Consider the following 21,132-nt stretch of genomic DNA (forward strand, 5'->3'; position numbering starts at 1 on the left):
GGTAACCACACTTCTCTCCAAGTCATATCACTTTGGAAACACAAAGTTAAAAATCCCAAGAACTAGCTCTGAAAACAGGAGCTCAAAAGAGCTTAACATTTGGGCCAGTTTGTTCTATCCCCTATCCCCTCAGGAGAGCACATGTCAACTTTAACATGAATCTAACCAGGAAACAGGCAAGGGAAATGAGTAAACAACAACAAAAAAGAACCTGATCACAAAAGTTCCTATGCTGATGGAGGTCAAGATATAAATTGAGAAGACAATAGTTTCAAAACATCTACAACTATATGTATAAATATATATACAATAAATATGAAAAATACAAATAAATATAAAGCAGTTAACTAGAAAGTAGCTCAGGGAGGAATACAGTAGTAGTTGGGGGAATAAGGAATGACTTGAGGTGGCAAGTTACAATTATATCTTGAAGACAGATAAGGATTTGATGAAGCTAAATTGAGAAGAGGATATATATTATTATTAAATAATTTCTAATCTAATCTAATTACATAGACATATACTAGAAGAGGATCCACTTTCAAAAAATCTATGGATTCTTTTAAAGAGCAAAAAAGATACCTTTTCTAAGTGGATTACTTCAATTAATCTTATTCAAAAATATAAACATATTTCTAAGATTTTCTAAAAAATTCACAATAACATTAAATTCAATAAAAATATATGATCTTCCTACTATATTCAAGGAACTGTGATAAATGTTAGAAAAAGAGATGAAAAATGATAGTTTTTGCCATCAGTAAATTATTTATAACATGGACACAGCTAAGAATAATCTAGGTAAGCACTGAAGGGCAAAAGGAGAAACTCAATAATAGATCTAGAAATATCTTGAGAAAGAAGAAAACACTAATTATGGGGAAGGGGGCAGTAAGGATAAGGAAAAGGAATTAGGATAGTGTTTCAGAAATGGTACTTGGAAGTACTTGCAGGAAGAAAAGTATTTTTTAAAAAACTTATTTATTTAGTTTTTAACATTAAAAAAATCTAGTTCCAAATTCTTTCTTTCCATCTTTTCCTCCACCAATGAAAAGGCAAATAAATAATAATATATGTGAAAACATACAAAATATGTTTCCATGTTAGCCATATCGCAAAATAAATAAATAAAAAGGCAAGAAAAAAGAGAACTTGTAGTGATATTGTAGGGAAAAGGCTATAAGTTTTATAACTCTCTAGACCTGTTATAAATGGTTCAACAGAATGGCTGCCATATTTACAACTCTTAACAACAATGCATTAGTGTCTATATTTTTCCATATTCTCTCCATCATTTGTCATTTTCCTTTAATTGTCATGTTAGACAATCTGATAGGAATGAAGTGATGTCTCATATTTGTTTTAAGGAAAAGAAGTGCCCTAAAAGGCAGATCTTAAATGAAGTTACATCCCAGATGGAGGGTATGAAAACGCTAATTTGAGAAATGCCAGGAAAGGACAGGAAAATTATTTTATTGCAATTAATAATCTGAATTTAACAGTTTTGCTTCCTCTTTGCCTGTGTTTATTTCTTTGATTTGTTTTTTATTGATGTAGGGTTCCCAGTGTCCAGAGACCTTTTTTGTCTGCCTATGCCAAACAAGGCTAGAAAAGTGAATCACTGTGACTTTTTTTGGATTTTCTGCTCAAGATTTGGTCTGGTACATTTTCAAGATTTATTTCTGAGAGGGAAGTTGGGAAGATTCATCCAGATACTTTGACATCTTGGCTCTGCTTTCAACTGTATTCACATTTTAATGTTTTATTCAGCTCTAGTTTTTTGTTTTTCATCAGGAAAACTATTTTATTCTATTAACGATACATATTTTTACCTATAAGATTATACAGTTTTCCTGAATAAGCTTATAACTTTTGCTATCTAAAATAATCACATTCTAAACTGTAGCTCCTTAGCATTTCAATTCTTTCTTTCTGGCTATTTCCAATAATTTTTGCTGGGAGATTTCATGTTGGATTTTCCTTCAGGAGGTACACTTTTATGATTTCATGAAATATTATTTCTAGGCATTTTTTCCCCCCCAGAGTCCAATGAATCCCAAATGATTCCTCTGATATTTTTCCCAGGTAAGTTGTTTTTGCTATGAGATTCCTTATGTTTTGTTCTTTTTTTTTTTTTTTTTTTAATCTTTTGACTGATTTTATCAAACTTTCTGTTTGATCCATTCTCATTTTTCAAGGATCCATTCTCATTTGTTTCATGGGTGTAGTTTTATACCCCTTTGTGCTAAACGTCATTTTCCTTTCTTTTGTAACTCTCATTTCTTTTCTGGTTTATTCCTCTAGCACTCTCATTTCATTTTTTAAAAAATTACCAACTTTGGGGACAGCTAGATGGATAGAGTACCAGCCAGGGAGTCAAGAGAGATCTGAGGTCAAATCTAGCTCAGTCAGTTGACACTGACAGTGGGCAACTTAATCCATTTATTTTCTTTGAGGCTTTGCTTCTGATGTTTTAGAGTCAATTTCTTCTTCTGGGTTGGTATTTTTAGTGTCACTGTCAAAAAAAATTACTAATACCCTCGTGACATAGGGAAAAAATACTGAGCTTAGAATTAGGAAACCCTGAGTTCACAGATTTTACTCATAGATTATTGTGTCTGGACAAGTCATTTAACCTGTTTGCTTCAGTTTCTTTAATTTAAAATGGGCGTTACAAAGCATCTACCTCCCAGGGCTGTTGTGAGTATAAAAAGAGGTAAAAGCTTAGCAGTGCCTGGCACATAGTGACTCATTTAAATGCCAGTATTACTTTTAATTTAAAAAAATTTTCTTTTTTCCTTTTGCCTATTTTTCCTTTCTGCCCATTTTCTGATTTCAGACTTAATGATAAGGTAAGACTTCATGTACTTTTTGAGGTAAAGTCTGAGTTAGTACCATTGCTGCTCCCTTTTGGTGTTGAATGTTGTTATTATTTCATGCAGACAGCTCAGGGAGGAGGCCTTCCAGCTTTTAGTGTTTCCAAAGTGGTCTCTCAAGGAGAAAGTGTGACTTGTTCCTTTGATCTTAGCTCTACAAATGTAAGAAAAGTCTGGGCTGAGCAGCACAACTCGGGGCTTGCAGTGGTCAGATTTCTAGTAGATTGCCTGCTGCTGGACTCAACCACTATCAACTAATTAGAAAGCTCTACTAGAACAGAAAAAAAGAACTATAGATTTCCTTTTTTGTCTGGATTCCTTGCCCTGGTTATTCTGCTTCAGGGTTCAGACTTTGCTTGGAGCTGGACTCCTGGGGTCCAAGAGACAAGGCTGCTGTGCTTCTGAAATTGCTCCTTGATACAAAGCTCAGGAGCTGTACCCAGTCTCCACCTTAGAATGACATTAATACACAGAGATCCCTACCTCAGTCAGTCAGGGATCTGTCAATTGGATATGGTTGTGAGTGATAGAATTGACAGCACCTATTCCTGTATCAGATACAAAGTCAATCGCTTGTGATAAATCTGTGATGTTCTCTTACTATCATGTACAGTCTCTCTCTGAACTGGAATGCTTCATACAGTGTGCTTCTGGCCACACCCTGACCCCAGTATTCACAAATCTTTCTGCCTACATCTCCATGGTGACACAAGCTAGAAAAATGATTCATTGTGATTATTTCATGGATTTTCCAATCAGATTTGGTTTGGTTCATTTCCTAAATCAGGCAGCTAGATTTCTGAGTGAAAAGAAATTTCCTGAATTCAAATCTGGAATTGGACTCTTACTAGCTATGTGACTCTGGGCAAGTCACTTAATCTCTGTTTACCTAATTCACTAGAGAAGGAAAAAGCAAAATACTCTAATATGTTTGTTAAGAAAACTCCATGTGAGGTCATGAAGAGTTAGACATGACTGAACAATAACAATACATTTCCTAAGTTGACTTGGAAAAGGGATGCAGATCTCTCTATACTTTGTTCTTCTATTCTGTACTTAATTCTAACATATACTTCTATTTTTGGCTTTGCCGCCTTTCTATTATTTTTTTCAGTCTTTTGCCTTTAATGTTTATTATTTCATGGAGCAATTAACTGTTATTTGATCCATTTTAATATTTTCAAAAATCCATTGCTTGGATTAGGATTTGTACCTCTAAATCAGGTTAAGCAAAATATGAACTTCCTTTCCAATTCTTTCTTCTATAGTTCCTATTTCTTTCTCCAACATTTTTCCTTAGCACTCTCATTTCATTTATAAAAACATATTTAGATATTTTTAAATTGTTTCATGTTTCCAAGAATTCTAATTAAACTTGTTCCTAAGCTCTGTGTGTGTGTGTGTGTGTGTGTGTGTGTGTGTGTGTGTGTGTGTGTGTTTTTGGGGAGGGAGGAGAGGTATGCTTCTCAATGTTAAGTAATTATTCTTTTGGGTTTGTGAACTGGCTTGTTACCATCATAGTTTTTATGGTGGGATTCTTTTACTGTCTGTTCATCCAGGCTTGATTACAGAATTTTCAAGTTTGTAGGAAATCTAGGATAACTCTGGAAGAAATGGCTGGGTTATGTATGGTTCTGTTTCTTATCCTGTTGGATACTGTTCCTGCTTACTCAAAACATTGAGTGCTCTTATTCCAAGATCTCAGGAACTGATGAAATTGAGTACCTGCAATTTTTTAATGCATCCAAAACAATCTGATTCAAAGTGAATTCTGATTATTGCTCTTCTAGTCCTAGTTCTACAAGTTTCTGGCCTTGATTTGGGTATAAGCAAATAGAACTGTAGCTTTGCCTCTGCTTGGACATCCAGGATCCCATTGACAGATTCAGCTACTGTCAGCCAGTTGAAGTCTCTGCAAGCTCAGAATTAAAGAACTACAGATTCCTCTCTGGCCTGGATTTGTTACTTTTTGCTCAATTCACAGCCATAGGGCCATTACTACTCCCTGCCTTAGGTTACCATTCCTAGACACAGGTCTCCTACTCAATCTTTTCTGGATCTTTGGCTCAGCTGTGAGCAGATATTAATATAGTTTTTATGTGTCACCTGTTCGAGCTTTGTGATCAAATTCATGCCCTTCAGTGCTAGATATGGAAACACTACTTGTCCTGGAGAAAAGCTACAGGAAGACCATCATTCAATTACCATTTTAAAAGGCTCATTGCAACATGATCCTGGCTAGCCATTATCTCCAATATTCATAATTTCTCAGCCTGTCTCCCAATGCTGACTTGAGCTGGAAAAATAACATTGTTTTCCTCTGGATTTCCTGCATTTTCTAGATCTTTGTATACATGAGGGAAAACCATTTTGGTTGGTTCATAGAAAAATATCTCCCATGAATTTCCTTCCCATATTTTAATTTCATTAAATATTTTCCAATTATATAACATTCTTTTTTTAAAAATTCTGAGTTAGATTCTCTACTTTGCTCCCGCCTTCCTCCCTCCTTGAGAGAGCAAACAATTTGATATTGATTATACAAATGAAGTTATTCCATTAATTTGTATTAATTTCTTCAAAGGTATTTTTTTCCACACAAATTAAGTCTGATCTAACCAACTGGAAAAATATTAAATGCTCTTGGATTGGGCGAGCAAATATAATAAAGATGACCATACTACCTAAACTAATCTATTTATTTAGAGCTATCTATACCAATCAGACTCCCAAAAAACTATTTTGATGACCTAGAAAAAATAACAACAAAGTTCATATGGAAAAACAAAAGGTCAAGAATTTCAAGGGAATTAATGAAAAAAAAATCAAATAAAGGTGGCCTAGCTGTACCAGATCTAAAATTATATTATAAAGCATCAGTTACTAAAACCATCTGGTATTGGCTAAGAAATAGACTAGTTGATCAATGGAATAGGTTAGGTTCAAAGGACAAAACAGCCAATAACTTTAATAATCTAGTGTCTGACAAACCCAAAGACCCCAGTTTTTGGGATAAGAACGCAGTATTTGACAAAAATTGCTGGGAAAATTGGAAATTAGTATGGCAGAAACTAGGCATTGACCCACACTTAATACCGTACACCAAGATAAGGTCAAAATGGGTTCATGACCTAGGCATAAAGAATGAGATTATAAATAAATTGGAAGAGCATAGGATAGTTTACCTTTCAGACCTGTGGAAGAGGAAGGAATTTATGACCAAAGAAGAACTAGAGATCACTATTGACCACAAAATAGAAAATTTTGATTATATCAAATTGAAAAGTTTTTGTACAAACAAAACAAATGCAGACAAGATTAGAAGGGAAACAATAAATTGGGAAAACATTTTTACAGTCAAAGGTTCTGATAAAGGCCTCATTTCCAAAATATATAGAGAACTGACTCTAATTTATAAGAAATCAAGCCATTCTCCAATTGATAAATGGTCAAAGGATATGAACAGACAATTTTCAGAGGATGAAATTGAAACTATTACCACTCATATGAAAGAGTGTTCCAAAGCATTATTGATCAGAGAAATGCAAATTAAGACAACTCTGAGATACCACTACATACCTGTCAGATTGGCTAGAATGACAGAGAAAGACAATGCGGAATGTTGGAGAGGATGTGGGAAAACAGGGACACTGATACATTGTTGGTGGAATTGTGAACACATCCAGCCATTCTGGAGAGCAATTTGGAACTATGCTCAAAAGTTTTCAAACTATGCATACCCTTTGATCCAGCAGTGTTTCTACTGGGCTTATACCCCAAAGAGACACTAAAGAAGGGAAAGGGACCTGTATGTGCCAAAATGTTTGTGGCAGCCCTGTTTTTGTAGTGGCTAGAAGCTGGAAAATGAATGGATGCCCATCTATTGGAGAATGGTTGAGTAAATTGTGGTATATGAATGTTATGGAATATTACTGTTCTGTAAGAAATGACCAGCAGGATGAATACATAGAGGACTGGCGAGACTTACATAAACTGATGCTAAGTGAAATGAGCAGAACCAGGAGATCATTATATACCTCAACAACAATACTGTTTGAGGATATATTCTGATGGAAGTGGATCTCTTCGATAAAGAGAGCTAATTCAGTTTCAATTGATCAAGGATGGATAGAAAGCAGCTACACTCAAAGAAATAACACTGGGAAATGAATATAAACTGCTTGCATTTCTGTTTCTCTTCTCAGGTTATTTATATCTTTTCTCCCTGTGCAACAAGAGAATTGTTCGGTTCTGCACACATATATTGTATCTAGGATATACTGTAACCTATTTAACATATAAAGGACTGCTTGCCATCTGGGGGAAGGGGTAAAGGGAGGGGAAAAACTGGAACAGAAGTGAGTGCAAGGGATAATGCTGTAAAAAATTACCCTGGCATGGATTCTGTCAATAAAAAGCCTAAAAAATAAATAAATAAATAGATGGATAAATAAATAAATAAATGAATGAATGAATGAATGAATGAATAAATAAAGTAATGAACACCTTTAGAAGTAAAAAAACAAAGGTATTTTATTGAATATATTGTTAATTGCATTGTGGTGAATACATGATGCATTTGATAATTCTGAATTTCTTTGTGATGTTTTTGTGCCCCAATATATAATTACATTTGTAAAGATATTATATTCAACTTAAAAATCTGTAAAAACCTTTTGTGTTTTCATGCAGTAACTGTAAAAGAGATAGCTATTTTTTCTAAAGTTCTATTTAGATTCTTAACTTTTTTTCTTATTTATATTTTTCTTAGATTTGAATAAGTCTAAAAGGGATTTTCAACATCATATTTTTTATTGTCTATTTCTCCTTTAACAATTAACTCCAAATATTTAAATGCTGGTGTATTTGTAACAAATTTGTAACAAAACCTTTGAGTTCATCTAATGTTCTTTTTTCCTAAGGTAGGGAGAGAATTTTTAAAAGAATATACAGAATAAAATTAGGTGGATAGGGAAAAAATAAGGGAAGGAATTTTAGAGAGATGAAAAATTAGGAATAAGAGAGTAAGGGGAAAAGATAAGATAACACAGGAGGATGAAAAGAGAGGCTGAAAAGGAAAATAGTGAGTAAAAAAAGATGGAAGGAAATTCACAAAGAGTAATTAGAATTTTGTCAAATTTATAAGAATATGAGTCATTCCTCAGTTGATAAATGATGACAGGAATGAACAGTTTTCCAATGAAGAAATCAAAACAATTTAAAGTAATATAAAAATGTTCTAAATCATTATCGATTAGAGAAATGAAGATTAAAACAACCTTGAGATATCATTTTACACCTACCAGATTCACTAAAATGATAGAAAGGGAAAGTGACAAATGCTGGAGAAGATGTGAAAAAATTGGGACAAATTCATCATTTGTAAATTTGTAAAATGAATCAATCATTTTGCAGAGCAATCTGGAATTATACCCTTAGAATTATTAAATTATTAGAATTATTAAACTATTTATATCTTTTGATACAGTAATACCACTATTTGGTTTACCCCAACAAATCCCCTTCTTCCTTTTCCGGAAGCCTTCCTATTTACTATTAAGTTTAATGTACTTCTCTGCATTTCTTTGTACATGCTTATGTATGTGCATTGGTATTATTAATTTATAAGTATTCTACTTTTTTCTGTTTCATGTGGAAGTGAGGCTTATGGTGTATCTATTCATCCCACACCTTCTTCATGTTTCTGTACTTTTCATCTCAGGCATGCACTATTATAATCTAAGTCAATGAGATTCATCCTTTTTCTTCCTCTTTTTTTTTCCCCTTGAATAATCTTCTATCTTTTCAAATTACAGATAGTTCTCTCTATATATAGATTCATATTATGTAAATTCATTTTTATGTAAAGAATTCTGAAAGAAATCCACATTCCAACCCCCCCCTAAAATCTTATGTTAACTTAATCATATAACACTGTTCATGTTCTCTCTCCCTCTTCCCCCCTCCTTTCTTTCTTCCCTCCCTCCCTCCTCATTTCCTTCCTCCTTCTCTCCCTACCTCCCTTTTCCCTCCTTCTCTCTTTCATCCTCTCTCTTCCTTCCCTTCCTCCTTCCTTCCTTTCTTCCCTTCCTCTCTCAATCCCTACCTCCCTCCTCCCCTTCTTTCTTCTCTCCTTCCTTCCCTCTTCCCTCCTTCCTTCTTTCCCTTCCTTCCTCCTTTCTTCCCTCCCTTCTTCCTTCTTTCCCTCCCTTTCTCTCTCCTCCCTTTTCTTCTTCCTTTCCTTCCTTCTTCCCTCTTTTCTTCCCTTCCTGGCTCCTATATAAAGAATGCGAAGGGAGGGAAGGGCAATTAAGACAAGAATAACTGCAGGTATAATTGTTCAAATGGTTTCAACTTCTTGGGCATCTAGAGTACTGGTGTGGGTTAATTTTGTTGCGAGTATGAGAATTAACACATAAAGCACTAAAAAGCATATTCCTCTCCCTACTCTCAATTCTCTGTCTCTGGTCCACGTACATGTCCTTGAAGCATGTAAATCACCGTCCTTTCACAAGTATGAGACTCTTTCCTTCTTCCTTCCCAGCACATTACATAAGAAAAGCTTTACACAGACATCTACAGAATGATTCATTTATATCAAGTGACACCAAAATCTAGTTCCTTTGCCTTTCTTATTGAAATTTCTCAACAACTCCTGACAACTTTAAGGATCCGAGAGGATATTTGTTTACTCCTCCAGTCCTATTTCATTGATTACATTTTGTGTATCTTTCTAAGTTTTTCTTCTTTACTATGTTTCCATTTCAAAATATTTACCCAATTGTGGCATTCACCAGGAATGACTGGAAATACTCTATTTCATTAAAAATCCATTTTTCCTTCTGTAGAATTATATTTGATTTTGTTAAAACTTATTCTGGATTATTATAAGCCTTTATCTTCGACCTTCTGGAATATCATATTTGAAGTTTTCCTCTCTTTAAACTGGAAGCTGCCAAGTCTTGAAAGATCGTTACTAGCCTTTGTATCTGAAATCTTTCTTTTTGACTGCTTAAAGTATATGTATTTTTCTTTAACCTGGAAGTTTAAGATTTTTGGCTAAGAAATTGCTGGGAACCTTCATTTGGAAGTTTCTTTTAAGAAGGTATCAATTAATCTTATTTATACAATATACTCTATATCTCAGAGATATGAGTTTTTATTTATAACTTAAAAGAAAATAATAGCTTTTCATTTTCAAAATACATACAAAGATAAGTTTTCAACATTCACCCTTGCAGGATGAATACAGAGAGGACTGGCGACTCTTACATGAACTGATGCTAAGTGAAATGAGCAGAACCAGGAGATCATTATACACTTCAACAACGATATTGTATGAGGACATATTTTGATGGAAGTGGATTTCTTTGACAAAGAGACCTGAGTTTCAATTGATAAATGACGGACAAAAGCAGCTACACTCAAAGAAAGAACACTGGGAAACGAATGTGAACTATCTGCATTTTTGTTTTTCTTCCTGGGTTATTTATACCTTCTGAATCCAATTCTCCCTATGCAACAAGAGAACTGTTCGGTTCTGCAAACATATATTGTATCTAGGATATACTGCAACATATCCAACATATAAAGGACTGCTTGCCATCTAGGGGAGGGGGTGGAGGAAGGGAGGGAAAAAAAAAATCGGAACAGAAACGAGTGTCAATATAAAGTAATTATTAAATAAAAATTAAAAAAAAAAAACATTCACCCTTGCAAAACTTTGTGTTCCAAATTTTTCCCCCTCCTTTCCTCTTACTTCCTTCCCCTATCTAGCAAGTAATAATCTAATACATTAAACATAAGCAATTCTTCTACATAAATTTCCACATTTATCATACTGCCAAGAAATTATAACTTCTTGAAAATGGCATAAAAGTTATTATCTTTGTCATTATATATATTTATATACCTTTTACCTTTCCAAATTTTTTATTTTGTTCTGATTTATCTTGTTTCATGTTGTATTCACTTTGTACCATTCTAATTTTCAAGAAGTCTGATCCCTGGGAAAAATTTAATGCTGTCTCTTCTAAAGTTTATTCCTAGTCAATTTTTTCTCTCCAAGAATTTTATTTTCTGTTTCTTGATTCATTTCTTCAAAATATTCTTCTACTACTTATGGCTAGAACATTCTTCTCAGACACTACTTGGAATTGTGAATTTACTGTTTTGCAGAGTTTTTCACTTGAGCTCCAAGGTTTTTCATGTTGCTTAGTTTTGTGTTTTTCTTTCTGTTTACTCATACTCTTAACCACAATTTCTGCATTGGTAATCTTTTGTTAGATCAAATTCTGTTCCCATACTTGTGACTAGTATGGACAGAATTGATTCTGAATTAGTTTGTCTAAGACTAGGCTTTAACTTCTGTGTAAAATGTCTGACTTTTCTTCCAACTATAAATTAAAGCCCAGGATACTAAGAGGTTGGTTTAGGTAGCAACTCCCTAGATATTTGGTTATACAAGAGCAGATGTTTCATAGATTTGAAATGTTGGGCTTTGGTCTTTTCTCTAGCAGTGAATGTGGATGTTGAAAGTTGGCCTCTTCTCCTGTGTGCATTAGAGGTGAGGCTTCCTGATCATCCATCACTATAATGGTCCTGTTGTGGAAATGAATAATTCTATGTTGAAACTTCTACTAAACCTTGCTTGTCTGTACTCCACACTGCCCCATGATTCTGATAGTTTTAATTTTGTTCATAATTTTGTTTTTGTTTTTGTACTGACCTGTTTGTTTTATACTGACTAGCAAAACTTAAAGATAATTCTTTTTAATTTTTGATCATTGTTCTATGCAATGTATTTTTATGACATTCCTGGGAAAATTGGATTCCTCCAAGTTCAAACATCAACATCTCCACACCAAATTCTCTTCTTTAAACCTCACTGAAAAAATCATTATTCTTCCGGTTAAGATGGCGGAGAGGAGGCTCACAGCTGCATAAGCTCCACGCTTTCTCTCACTATCCACTTCATTACAAGCCTCTGAATCAATGCTTGACTGAAAAAAACCCACATATAGTTACCAAGAGAAGCCATCCTTGAGATCCGCCAAGAAAGGTCTGTCTTTACTGGAGGGCTGGGGCGGTTTTAGATCGGGCGCAGGTGGCGGGCAGCGGCAGTGAGAGCACAGGAGCAGACTGGAGAGGGGGTGGGGAGTGATCGCAGCCGTCTCTGCGGGGAGAGCTTCGCTACAGGTTTGGATACTTTGCTCCGGCAGCAAGTCAGCAGCCCAGCAGAGAAGCTAAAAACACCGGGGCTGAAGAATACAACCCCAAACAGCTGGAGTCTCTCGGGACCTGGTCGCACCCCCCCCCCCCCCCCACAGTGACTCAGCACGCTCTGGGATCTCAGAGCGCAGGCGAACACAGTCCTGCTAGTGCCTCACTGCTGCCCCCTGCAGTCTGTAGAGGAAGCTCGATAACACACCCAGCCCCCCCCCCCCCCCCCAAAGAAAGACTCCAGTTTTTTCTGTTTTCCTTTGGTAGTTTGTCTTTGATTATTAGACAGAATGAGCAAGAAGCTGAAGAGGACTTTAACCCTTGACTGCTTCTATACAGATAGAGAGCAGACTCTAAATCCTGAGGAGACTAAAAACAGGCAGTCCCCAGGTGAATCCCCAAAGGAGGAGATCATCTGTTCCTCAGCACAGATGAACCTCATAGAAGTGATTAAAAAGGCTCTCACAAGGGAGCTAGAAGAAAAATGGGAAAAGCAGAGTGAGGCTTGGCAAAAGGAGAGGGAAGCTTGGGAAAAGGAGAGGGAGGCTTGGCAAAAGAGCCTGGAGAAAGTTAAAGAGAGAGTGGATAAAGAAGTAAAATCCTTGAAAAACAGGATTAGTGAACTGGAAACAGAAAACAGCTCTCTAAAAAACAAAATTGGCGAAATGGAAAAAAATTCCACAGAACAAAAGGACTCAATTGGACAATTAGAAAAAGATTTTAAAAAAGTGAGTGAAGAGAATACTTCACTGAAAATCAGAATTGAACAAGTGGAATTGAATGACTTGAGGAGACAAGAAGAATCAGTCAAGCAAATCCAAAAAAATCAAACAATGGAGAAAAATGTGAAATACCTTCTGGGGAAGACAACAGACCTGGAAAACAGATCCAGGAGAGACAATCTGAGAATCATTGGACTTCCAGAAAAACATGACGAAAAAAAGAGCCTGGACACTATTTTCCAGGAAATTATCAAAGATAACTGCCCAGAAGTCATAGGAACAGAGGAAAAAATAAACATTGAAAGGATTCATCGATCACCCACTGAAAGGGATCCTAAAATCAAAACACCAAGGAATATAGTGGCCAAATGCCAGAACCCTCAGATGAAGGAAAAAATATTGCAAGCGGCTAGAAAAACCCAATTCGAGTATCAAGGAGCCACAATAAGGATCACCCAGGATCTGGCAGCATCCACATTAAAAGATCGAAGGGCCTGGAATATGATATTCCGAAAGGCTAAGGAACTTGGTATGCAACCAAAAATAACTTACCCAGCGAGAATGAGCATCTTTTTCCAAGGAAGAAGATGGACATTCAACGAAGTAAGCGAATTTCATCTATTTCTGATGAAAAAACCAGAACTTAACAAAAAGTTTGATCTACAAATATAGAACTCAAGAGAAATCTAAAAAGGTAAAGATTAATCTTGGGAACTATATTTCGACTATATAGATGTATAAAGAATACATGTATACCTTGTTCTAGAAATTGATGTGGAAAGGACATTGTACCAGAAAAAGGGTAAAGTGGGGGTAGTACATCTCATGAAGAGGCATAGGAAACCCATTATATCTGAGAGAAAGAAGGGAGGGGGATGAATATAGTGGGTATCTTACTGCCTTCAGAATTGGCTTTAAGTGAAAAATCTTAAGACATATTCAATCTATGGTGAAACTTCTCCCATCTCATTGAAAAGTGAGAAGGGAAAAGTGAAAAGGGAAGGAATAAGCTAAGCGGAAGGGAATACGGAAACTGGGAGGGAAAGGGGTAAGATAGGGGGAGGAACTCTAAGGCGGGGGGAAGGATACTAAAAAGGGAGGGCTGTGAGAAGCAAGTGGTGCTCACAAGCTTAATACTGGGAAGGAGGGGAAAGGGGAAAGAAGGGAGAAAAGCATAAACAGGGGTTAACAAGATGGCAAGTAATACAGAATTGGTCATTCTAACCATAAACGTGAATGGGGTAAACTCCCCCATAAAGAGGAAGCGGTTAGCAGAATGGATTAAAAGCCAGAATCCTACAATATGTTGTTTACAGGAAACACACGGGAAGCGGGGAGATACATGCAGGTTAAAGGTAAAAGGTTGGAGCAAAATCTACTATGCTTCAGGTGAAGTCAAAAAAGCAGGGGTAGCCATCCTGATCTCAGATCAAGCTAAAGCAAAAATTGATCTAATTAAAAGAGATAAGGAAGGACACTATATCTTGCTAAAGGGTAGCATGGATAATGAAGCACTATCTATATTAAACATATATGCACCAAGTGGGGTAGCATCTAAATTCTTAAAAGATAAACTAAGAGAGCTGTAAGAAGAAATAGACAGTAAAACTATAATAGTGGGAGATCTTAACCTTGCACTCTCAGAATTAGATAAATCAAACCACAAAATAAATAAGAAAGAAGTCAAAGAGGTAAATAGAATACTAGAAAAGTTAGATATGATAGATCTCTGGAGAAAATGTAATGGAGACAGAAAGGAATACACTTTCTTTTCAGCAGTTCATGGAACCTATACAAAAATTGACCATATATTAGGACATAAAAACCTCAAACTCAAATGTAGTAAGGCAGAAATAGTAAATGCATCCTTTTCAGACCACGATGCAATGAAAATTACATTCAACAAAAAACCAGGGGGAAGTAGACCAAAAAATAATTGGAAACTAAATAATCTCATACTAAAGAATGATTGGGTGAAACAGCAAATCATAGACATAATTAATAACTTCACCCAAGAAAACGATAATAATGAGACATCATACCAAAATGTATGGGATGCAGCCAAAGCGGTAATAAGGGGAAATTTCATATCTCTAGAGGCCTATTTGTATAAAATAGAGAAAGAGAAGGTCAATGAATTGGGTTTGCAACTAAAAATGCTAGAAAAGGAACAAATTAAAAACCCCCAGTCAAACACTAAACTTGAAATTCTAAAAATAAAAGGAGAGATCAATAAAATTGAAAGTAAAAAAATTATTGAATTGATTAATAAAACTAAGAGTTGGTTCTATGAAAAAACCAACAAAATAGACAAACCCTTAGTAAATCTGATTAAAAAAAGGAAAGAGGAAAATCAAATTGTTAGTCTTAAAAATGAAAAGGGAGGACTCACCAGTAACGAAGAGGAAATTAGAGCAATAATTAGGAGTTACTTTGCCCAACTTTATGCCAATAAATTCGACAACTTAAATGAAATAGAAAAATACCTCCAAAAATACAGCTTACCCAAACTAACAGAGGAAGAAGTAAATATCCTAAACAGTCCCATCTCAGAAAAAGAAATAGAACAAACTATCAATCAACTCCCTAAGAAAAAATCCCCAGGACCAGATGGATTTACATGTGAATTCTACCAAACATTTAAAGAACAATTAACTCCAATGTTATATATATATTTGAAAAAATAGGGATTGAAGGAGTCCTACCAAACTCCTTTTATGACACAGACATGGTACTGATACCTAAACCAGGTAGGCTGAAAACAGAGAAAGAAAATTATAGACCAATCTCCCTAATGAATATTGATGCTAAAATCTTAAATAAAATATTAGCAAAAAGATTACAGAAAATTGTCACCAGGATAATACACTATGACCAAGTAGGATTTATACCAGGAATGCAGGGCTGGTTCAATATTAGGAAAACTATTAGCATAATTGACTATATCAATAACCAAACAAACAAAAACCATATGATCATCTCAATAGATGCAGAAAAAGCATTTGATAAAATCCAACATCCATTCCTAATAAAAACACTTGAGAGCATAGGAATAAATGGACTTTTCCTTAAAATAGTCAGGAGCATATATTTAAAACCATCAGTAAGCATCATATGCAATGGGGAAAAACTGGAACCTTTCCCAGTAAGATCTGGAGTGAAGCAAGGTTGCCCACTATCACCATTATTATTTAATATCGTATTAGAAACACTAGCCTCGGCAATAAGAGTCGAGAAAGAGATTAAAGGAATTAGAGTAGGCAATGAGGAAACCAAACTATCACTCTTTGCAGATGATATGATGGTATACCTAGAGAACCCCAGAGATTCTATCAAAAAGCTATTGGAAATAATTCATAATTTTAGCAAAGTAGCTGGCTACAAAATAAATCCCCATAAATCCTCAGCATTTTTATACATCACCAACAAAACCCAACAGCAAGAGATACAAAGAGAAATTCCATTCAGAATAACTGTTGATACCATAAAATATTTGGGAATCTATCTACCAAAGAAAAGTCAGGAATTATATGAGCAAAATTATAAAAAAGTCTCCACACAAATAAAGTCAGACTTAAATAATTGGAAAAATATTAAGTGCTCTTGGATCGGCCGAGCGAACATAATAAAGATGACAATACTCCCTAAACTAATCTATTTATTTAGTGCTATACCAATCAGACTTCCAAGAAAATATTTTATTGATCTAGAAAAAATAACAACAAAATTCATATGGAACAATAAAAAGTCGAGAATCTCAAGGGAATTAATGAAAAAAAAAATCAAATGAAGGTGGCCTAGCTGTACCTGATCTAAAATTATATTATAAAGCAGCAGTCACCAAAACCATTTGGTATTGGCTAAGAAATAGATTAGTGGATCAGTGGAAAAGGCTAGGCTCACAAGACAGAATAGTCAACTATAGCAATCTAGTGTTTGACAAACCCAAAGCCCCTAACTTCTGGGAAAAGAATTCATTATTTGATAAAAACTGCTGGGATAATTGGAAATTAGTATGGCAGAAATTAGGCATGGACCCACACTTAACACCATATACCAAGATAAGATCAAAATGGGTCTATGACCTAGGCATAAAGAACGAGATTATAAATAAATTAGAGGAACATAGAATAGTTTATCTCTCAGACTTGTGGAGGAGGAAGAAATTTGTGACCAAAGATGAACTAGAGACCATTACTGATCACAAAATAGAAAATTTCGATTACATCAAATTAAAAAGCCTTTGTACAAATAAAACTAATGCAAACAAGATTAGAAGGGAAGCAACAAACTGGGAAAACATCTTCACAGTTAAAGGTTCTGATAAAGGCCTCATTTCCAAAATATATAGAGAACTGACTCAAATTTATAAGAAATCAAGCCATTCTCCAATTGATAAATGGTCAAAGGATATGAACAGACAATTTTCAGAGGATGAAATTGAAACTATTACCACTCATATGAAAGAGTGTTCCAAATCATTATTGATCAGAGAAATGCAAATTAAGACAACTCTGAGATACCACTACACACCTGTCAGATTGGCTAAGATGACAGGAAAAAATAATGATGAATGTTGGAGGGGATGCGGGAAAACTGGGACACTAATGCATTGTTGGTGGAGTTGTGAACGAATCCAACCATTCTGGAGAGCAATCTGGAATTATGCCCAAAAAATTATCAAACTGTGCATACCCTTTGATCCAGCAGTGTTTCTATTGGGCTTATATCCCAAAGAAATACTAAAGAAGGGAAAGGGACCTGTATGTGCCAAAATGTTTGTAGCAGCCCTGTTTGTAGTGGCCAGAAACTGGAAAATGAATGGATGCCCATCAATTGGAGAATGGCTGGGTAAATTGTGGTATATGAATGTTATGGAATATTATTGTTCTGTAAGAAATGACCAGCAGGATGAATACAGAGAGGACTGGCGAGACTTACATGAACTGATGCTAAGTGAAATGAGCAGAACCAGGAGATCATTATACACTTCGACAACGATATTGTATGAGGACATATTTTGATGGAAGTGGATTTCTTTGACAAAGAGACCTGAGTTTCAATTGATAAATGACGGACAAAAGCAGCTACACCCAAAGAAAGAACACTGGGAAACGAATGTGAACTATCTGCATTTTTGTTTTTTCTTCCCGGGTTATTTATACCTTCTGAATCCAATTCTCCCTATGCAACAAGAGAACTGTTCGGTTCTGCAAACGTATATTGTATCTAGGATATACTGCAACATATCCAACATAAAAAGGACTGCTTGCCATCTAGGGGAGGGGGTGGAGGGAGGGAGGGGAAAAAAAATCGGAACAGAAACGAGTGTCAATATAAAGTAATTATTAAATAAAAAATTAAAAAAAAAAAACATTAGCTGTGTGTCTCTGTATAAGTAAACTCCAATTGCTTTGCAGGAAAAAATAAGTCACAAATTGTTTTTACATGTAATTGGAAAAAATATTAAAATTAAAGCAAATAAAATCTGAATTCAAAAAAAAAAAAGAAAAAAGAAAAAATCATTATTGTGATTCGACTTGAAAAAAATGGGTTTAATAAATATGTGGTTTCATAATGAATAATTAAAGAATATACAAGAAAATCTTAAAAACTCAATACCAAACCATGGAAAACAATTGACTTAAGTAAAATAAAGATATATTTTACATATTAAGTTAGGTATTCATAAATTTCATTATTTATGAATTGAATTTAAAAATTTTACATCAATAATTTACTTTGTCCTATTTAATTTGTATACTTCTGTTCCATATTAGATTTTGGGGAAGATCAAATAAGCTAATATAGGTGTTATTTGAATAATACATACAGATCATGTACAATTTCATCATTTTATAGATGAGGAAACACACTGAAATGAGTACAAATGGAAGGTACAAATAATATACTACAATTATGACTACAACTATTACTTCACTATTTAGATAACTTTTAAAGTTGCATAAATTACCTGTCATTCAGGAGGTTGTTCTCAAATACCTGAAGCAAAGTTTCACTAAAGTTGTTCATAGCTTGAATATCATTTTGAATTTTCTTCATGTACTCAAAAAGACTTTGTGTTGAATACCTGACCTGTAACACAGAAAAATATATCAATAAAGATACACTTAGGGAAAAGAATCCATCTCTGGCAGATAAAGATATAAGAGGAAAATCAATCCACATATACCCTCTTAACAACCATCTCTGAGGCAAGGATATATAGTACACAAGTTCAGCTTAGTCTTTACAATGCAAAGTCAGTGTTAGAACCTAATAAACTACATGAATCTTATTCCTCACATATAACTGTGACCATTGTGTAGCTTGTTGTCTTAGTTCTGTTTTATTTTCTCTAAATAAATTCACATAAATCTTTCCAAGTTTCTATGAATTCTCCAAGTGATGAAATGATATTCTATTATATTCATATACCGGATTCTTCAGCTCATTTCCTCAATCAAAAGATGCTTACTTTGTTTTCCAGTATTATTGTTATGGCAAATACCTTCAATTCTGTGAGGCTTTTCTTTCTTTCTTTCTTTGACCTCTTCTGATAATATGGCAAGAAGTAACTCCAGATAAAAGGATATGAACAATTTAAGCACTTATAATGATAAATCATTCATTTATAGCAACATGATAATGTATAGTTGTATTCACTATTTACAATAATTATAAAATTATAAATGTAACAATTACAAATTACTTTCCAGAGTGGTTGGAGCAACTTAAATTGCCTCTAAGAGGATATTGGTATATCTCTCTTCTGACAATGACTATTTCAGTTTTTATCATCTTGGGAAGGCAGTTTTGTATAAAAGATAGAGAGCTGGACTTAGGTTCTAAAGATCTGGGCTGCAATCCTCCCTCTCAGCTACTGATTGGCATCACAAATTTCCCACTGGGACTTCTCTCTATCAATAAAGTTACAGTTTTGGTATTTTAAGAAAATCTCAACATTTACCAATGTATAGACTTTATATGAAAAAAAAAATGGACCCATTAAGATACAGGGCTTTAAAAAAAAATTCTCTGTGTTAGTCTCACTTCTAAGAAAGTATAATTATTAAAATGTACTATACAAAGCTTTGAAATAAAGTAAGTCTCAAGAAAATCTCATATGTGGGATCCTACACAGGCTAATTGTACAATATTTCAGAGTCCGATTCTTTTTGTACAGCAAAATAATGGTTTGGTCATGTATACTTATTTTGTATTTAACTTATACTTTAATATATTTAACATCTACTGGTTACTGCCATCTAGGGGAGGGGGTGGGGGGAAGCAGGGGAAAAATTGGAACAAAAGGTTTGGCAATTGTCAATGCTGTAAAATCACCCATGCATATAACTTGTAAATAAAAAACTATTAAAAAAAAAAAAAGAATCTTCCACTAGAATCCTAAATAAATAAATAAATAAATGTGGGATCAAATAGTTATGTTTGGTATAGTTTTAAAATACAATCAAAATTCTCAAATATGGTAGTCTTCATTTGCAGTTGTTTCATTTCTTCATTATTCATTTACACCTAAACTCATCTACAATATCCTAACAAGATGACATCTAACCTTCCATTTAAAGATCTTTAGTAATCTAGTAATGCATTATTAAATATAAGTTTAAAACCATCTGAATGATTTCTTTCAAAACAGAGTCATTATGCATATTGTTTCTTGGTTCTGTTAATTTATTTCACTTTGCTTTAGTTCATGTAAGTTTTCTATGCTATTCCAATATTCATTATTTCCTATAGTGCAATGATTTGTCATTATATACTATGACTTGTTTGGGCAGTTAAGGAGTGCCAGGCTGAGAGTCAGGAAGGTTCAAGTTCCCAAGTTCAAATCTGGTTTCAGATACTTATTAGCTGTGTTACCCTGGGCAAATCACTTAAATTCTAATTGCCTCAGCTCCTCATCTGTAAAATGAGCTGGAGATGGAAATGGCAGACAACAATAGTATCTTTGCCAAGAAAACCCAAATGGGCTCACAAAGAATTGAATAAAACTACGTCTACAAGTAGTTTAGCCAATCAATAGGATGATATTTAGTTTTCAGTTCCTTGCAAGGACCTACAAGAAACATTGTTTTATTACTTTGATGTACATGGAACATTAATTTAATCACTGATTTCCTTCAAGTGTATGCCTAATAGAAAGACTCTGGGTAAAAAAAAATTTTTTTTGATGACTTTCTTTAAATAATTCCAAATTGCTTTTTAAAATGGTTTGGAGCAATTCATGTGTCTGTATTTCAACAGACCCTCCAATTTATGAAATATTTCAACAATATTTACTATGCAAT

The 21,132-nt window shown here is 34.4% G+C and overlaps 1 protein-coding gene across 1 annotated transcript in view; it reads right to left on the bottom strand.

Annotated features, from left to right (window-relative positions):
• TBCD (tubulin folding cofactor D) overlaps positions 1–21,132 on the bottom strand; it is a 430,774-nt gene that overhangs the window by 31,047 nt on the left and 378,595 nt on the right. Inside the window, 1 exon segment of the mRNA XM_051995656.1 lies at positions 18,795–18,916. Coding sequence (XP_051851616.1) covers positions 18,795–18,916 — 122 coding nt within the window.

The sequence above is a fragment of the Antechinus flavipes genome, chromosome 4 (genome assembly GCF_016432865.1).
Source record: "Antechinus flavipes isolate AdamAnt ecotype Samford, QLD, Australia chromosome 4, AdamAnt_v2, whole genome shotgun sequence".
NCBI lineage: Eukaryota > Metazoa > Chordata > Mammalia > Dasyuromorphia > Dasyuridae > Antechinus > Antechinus flavipes.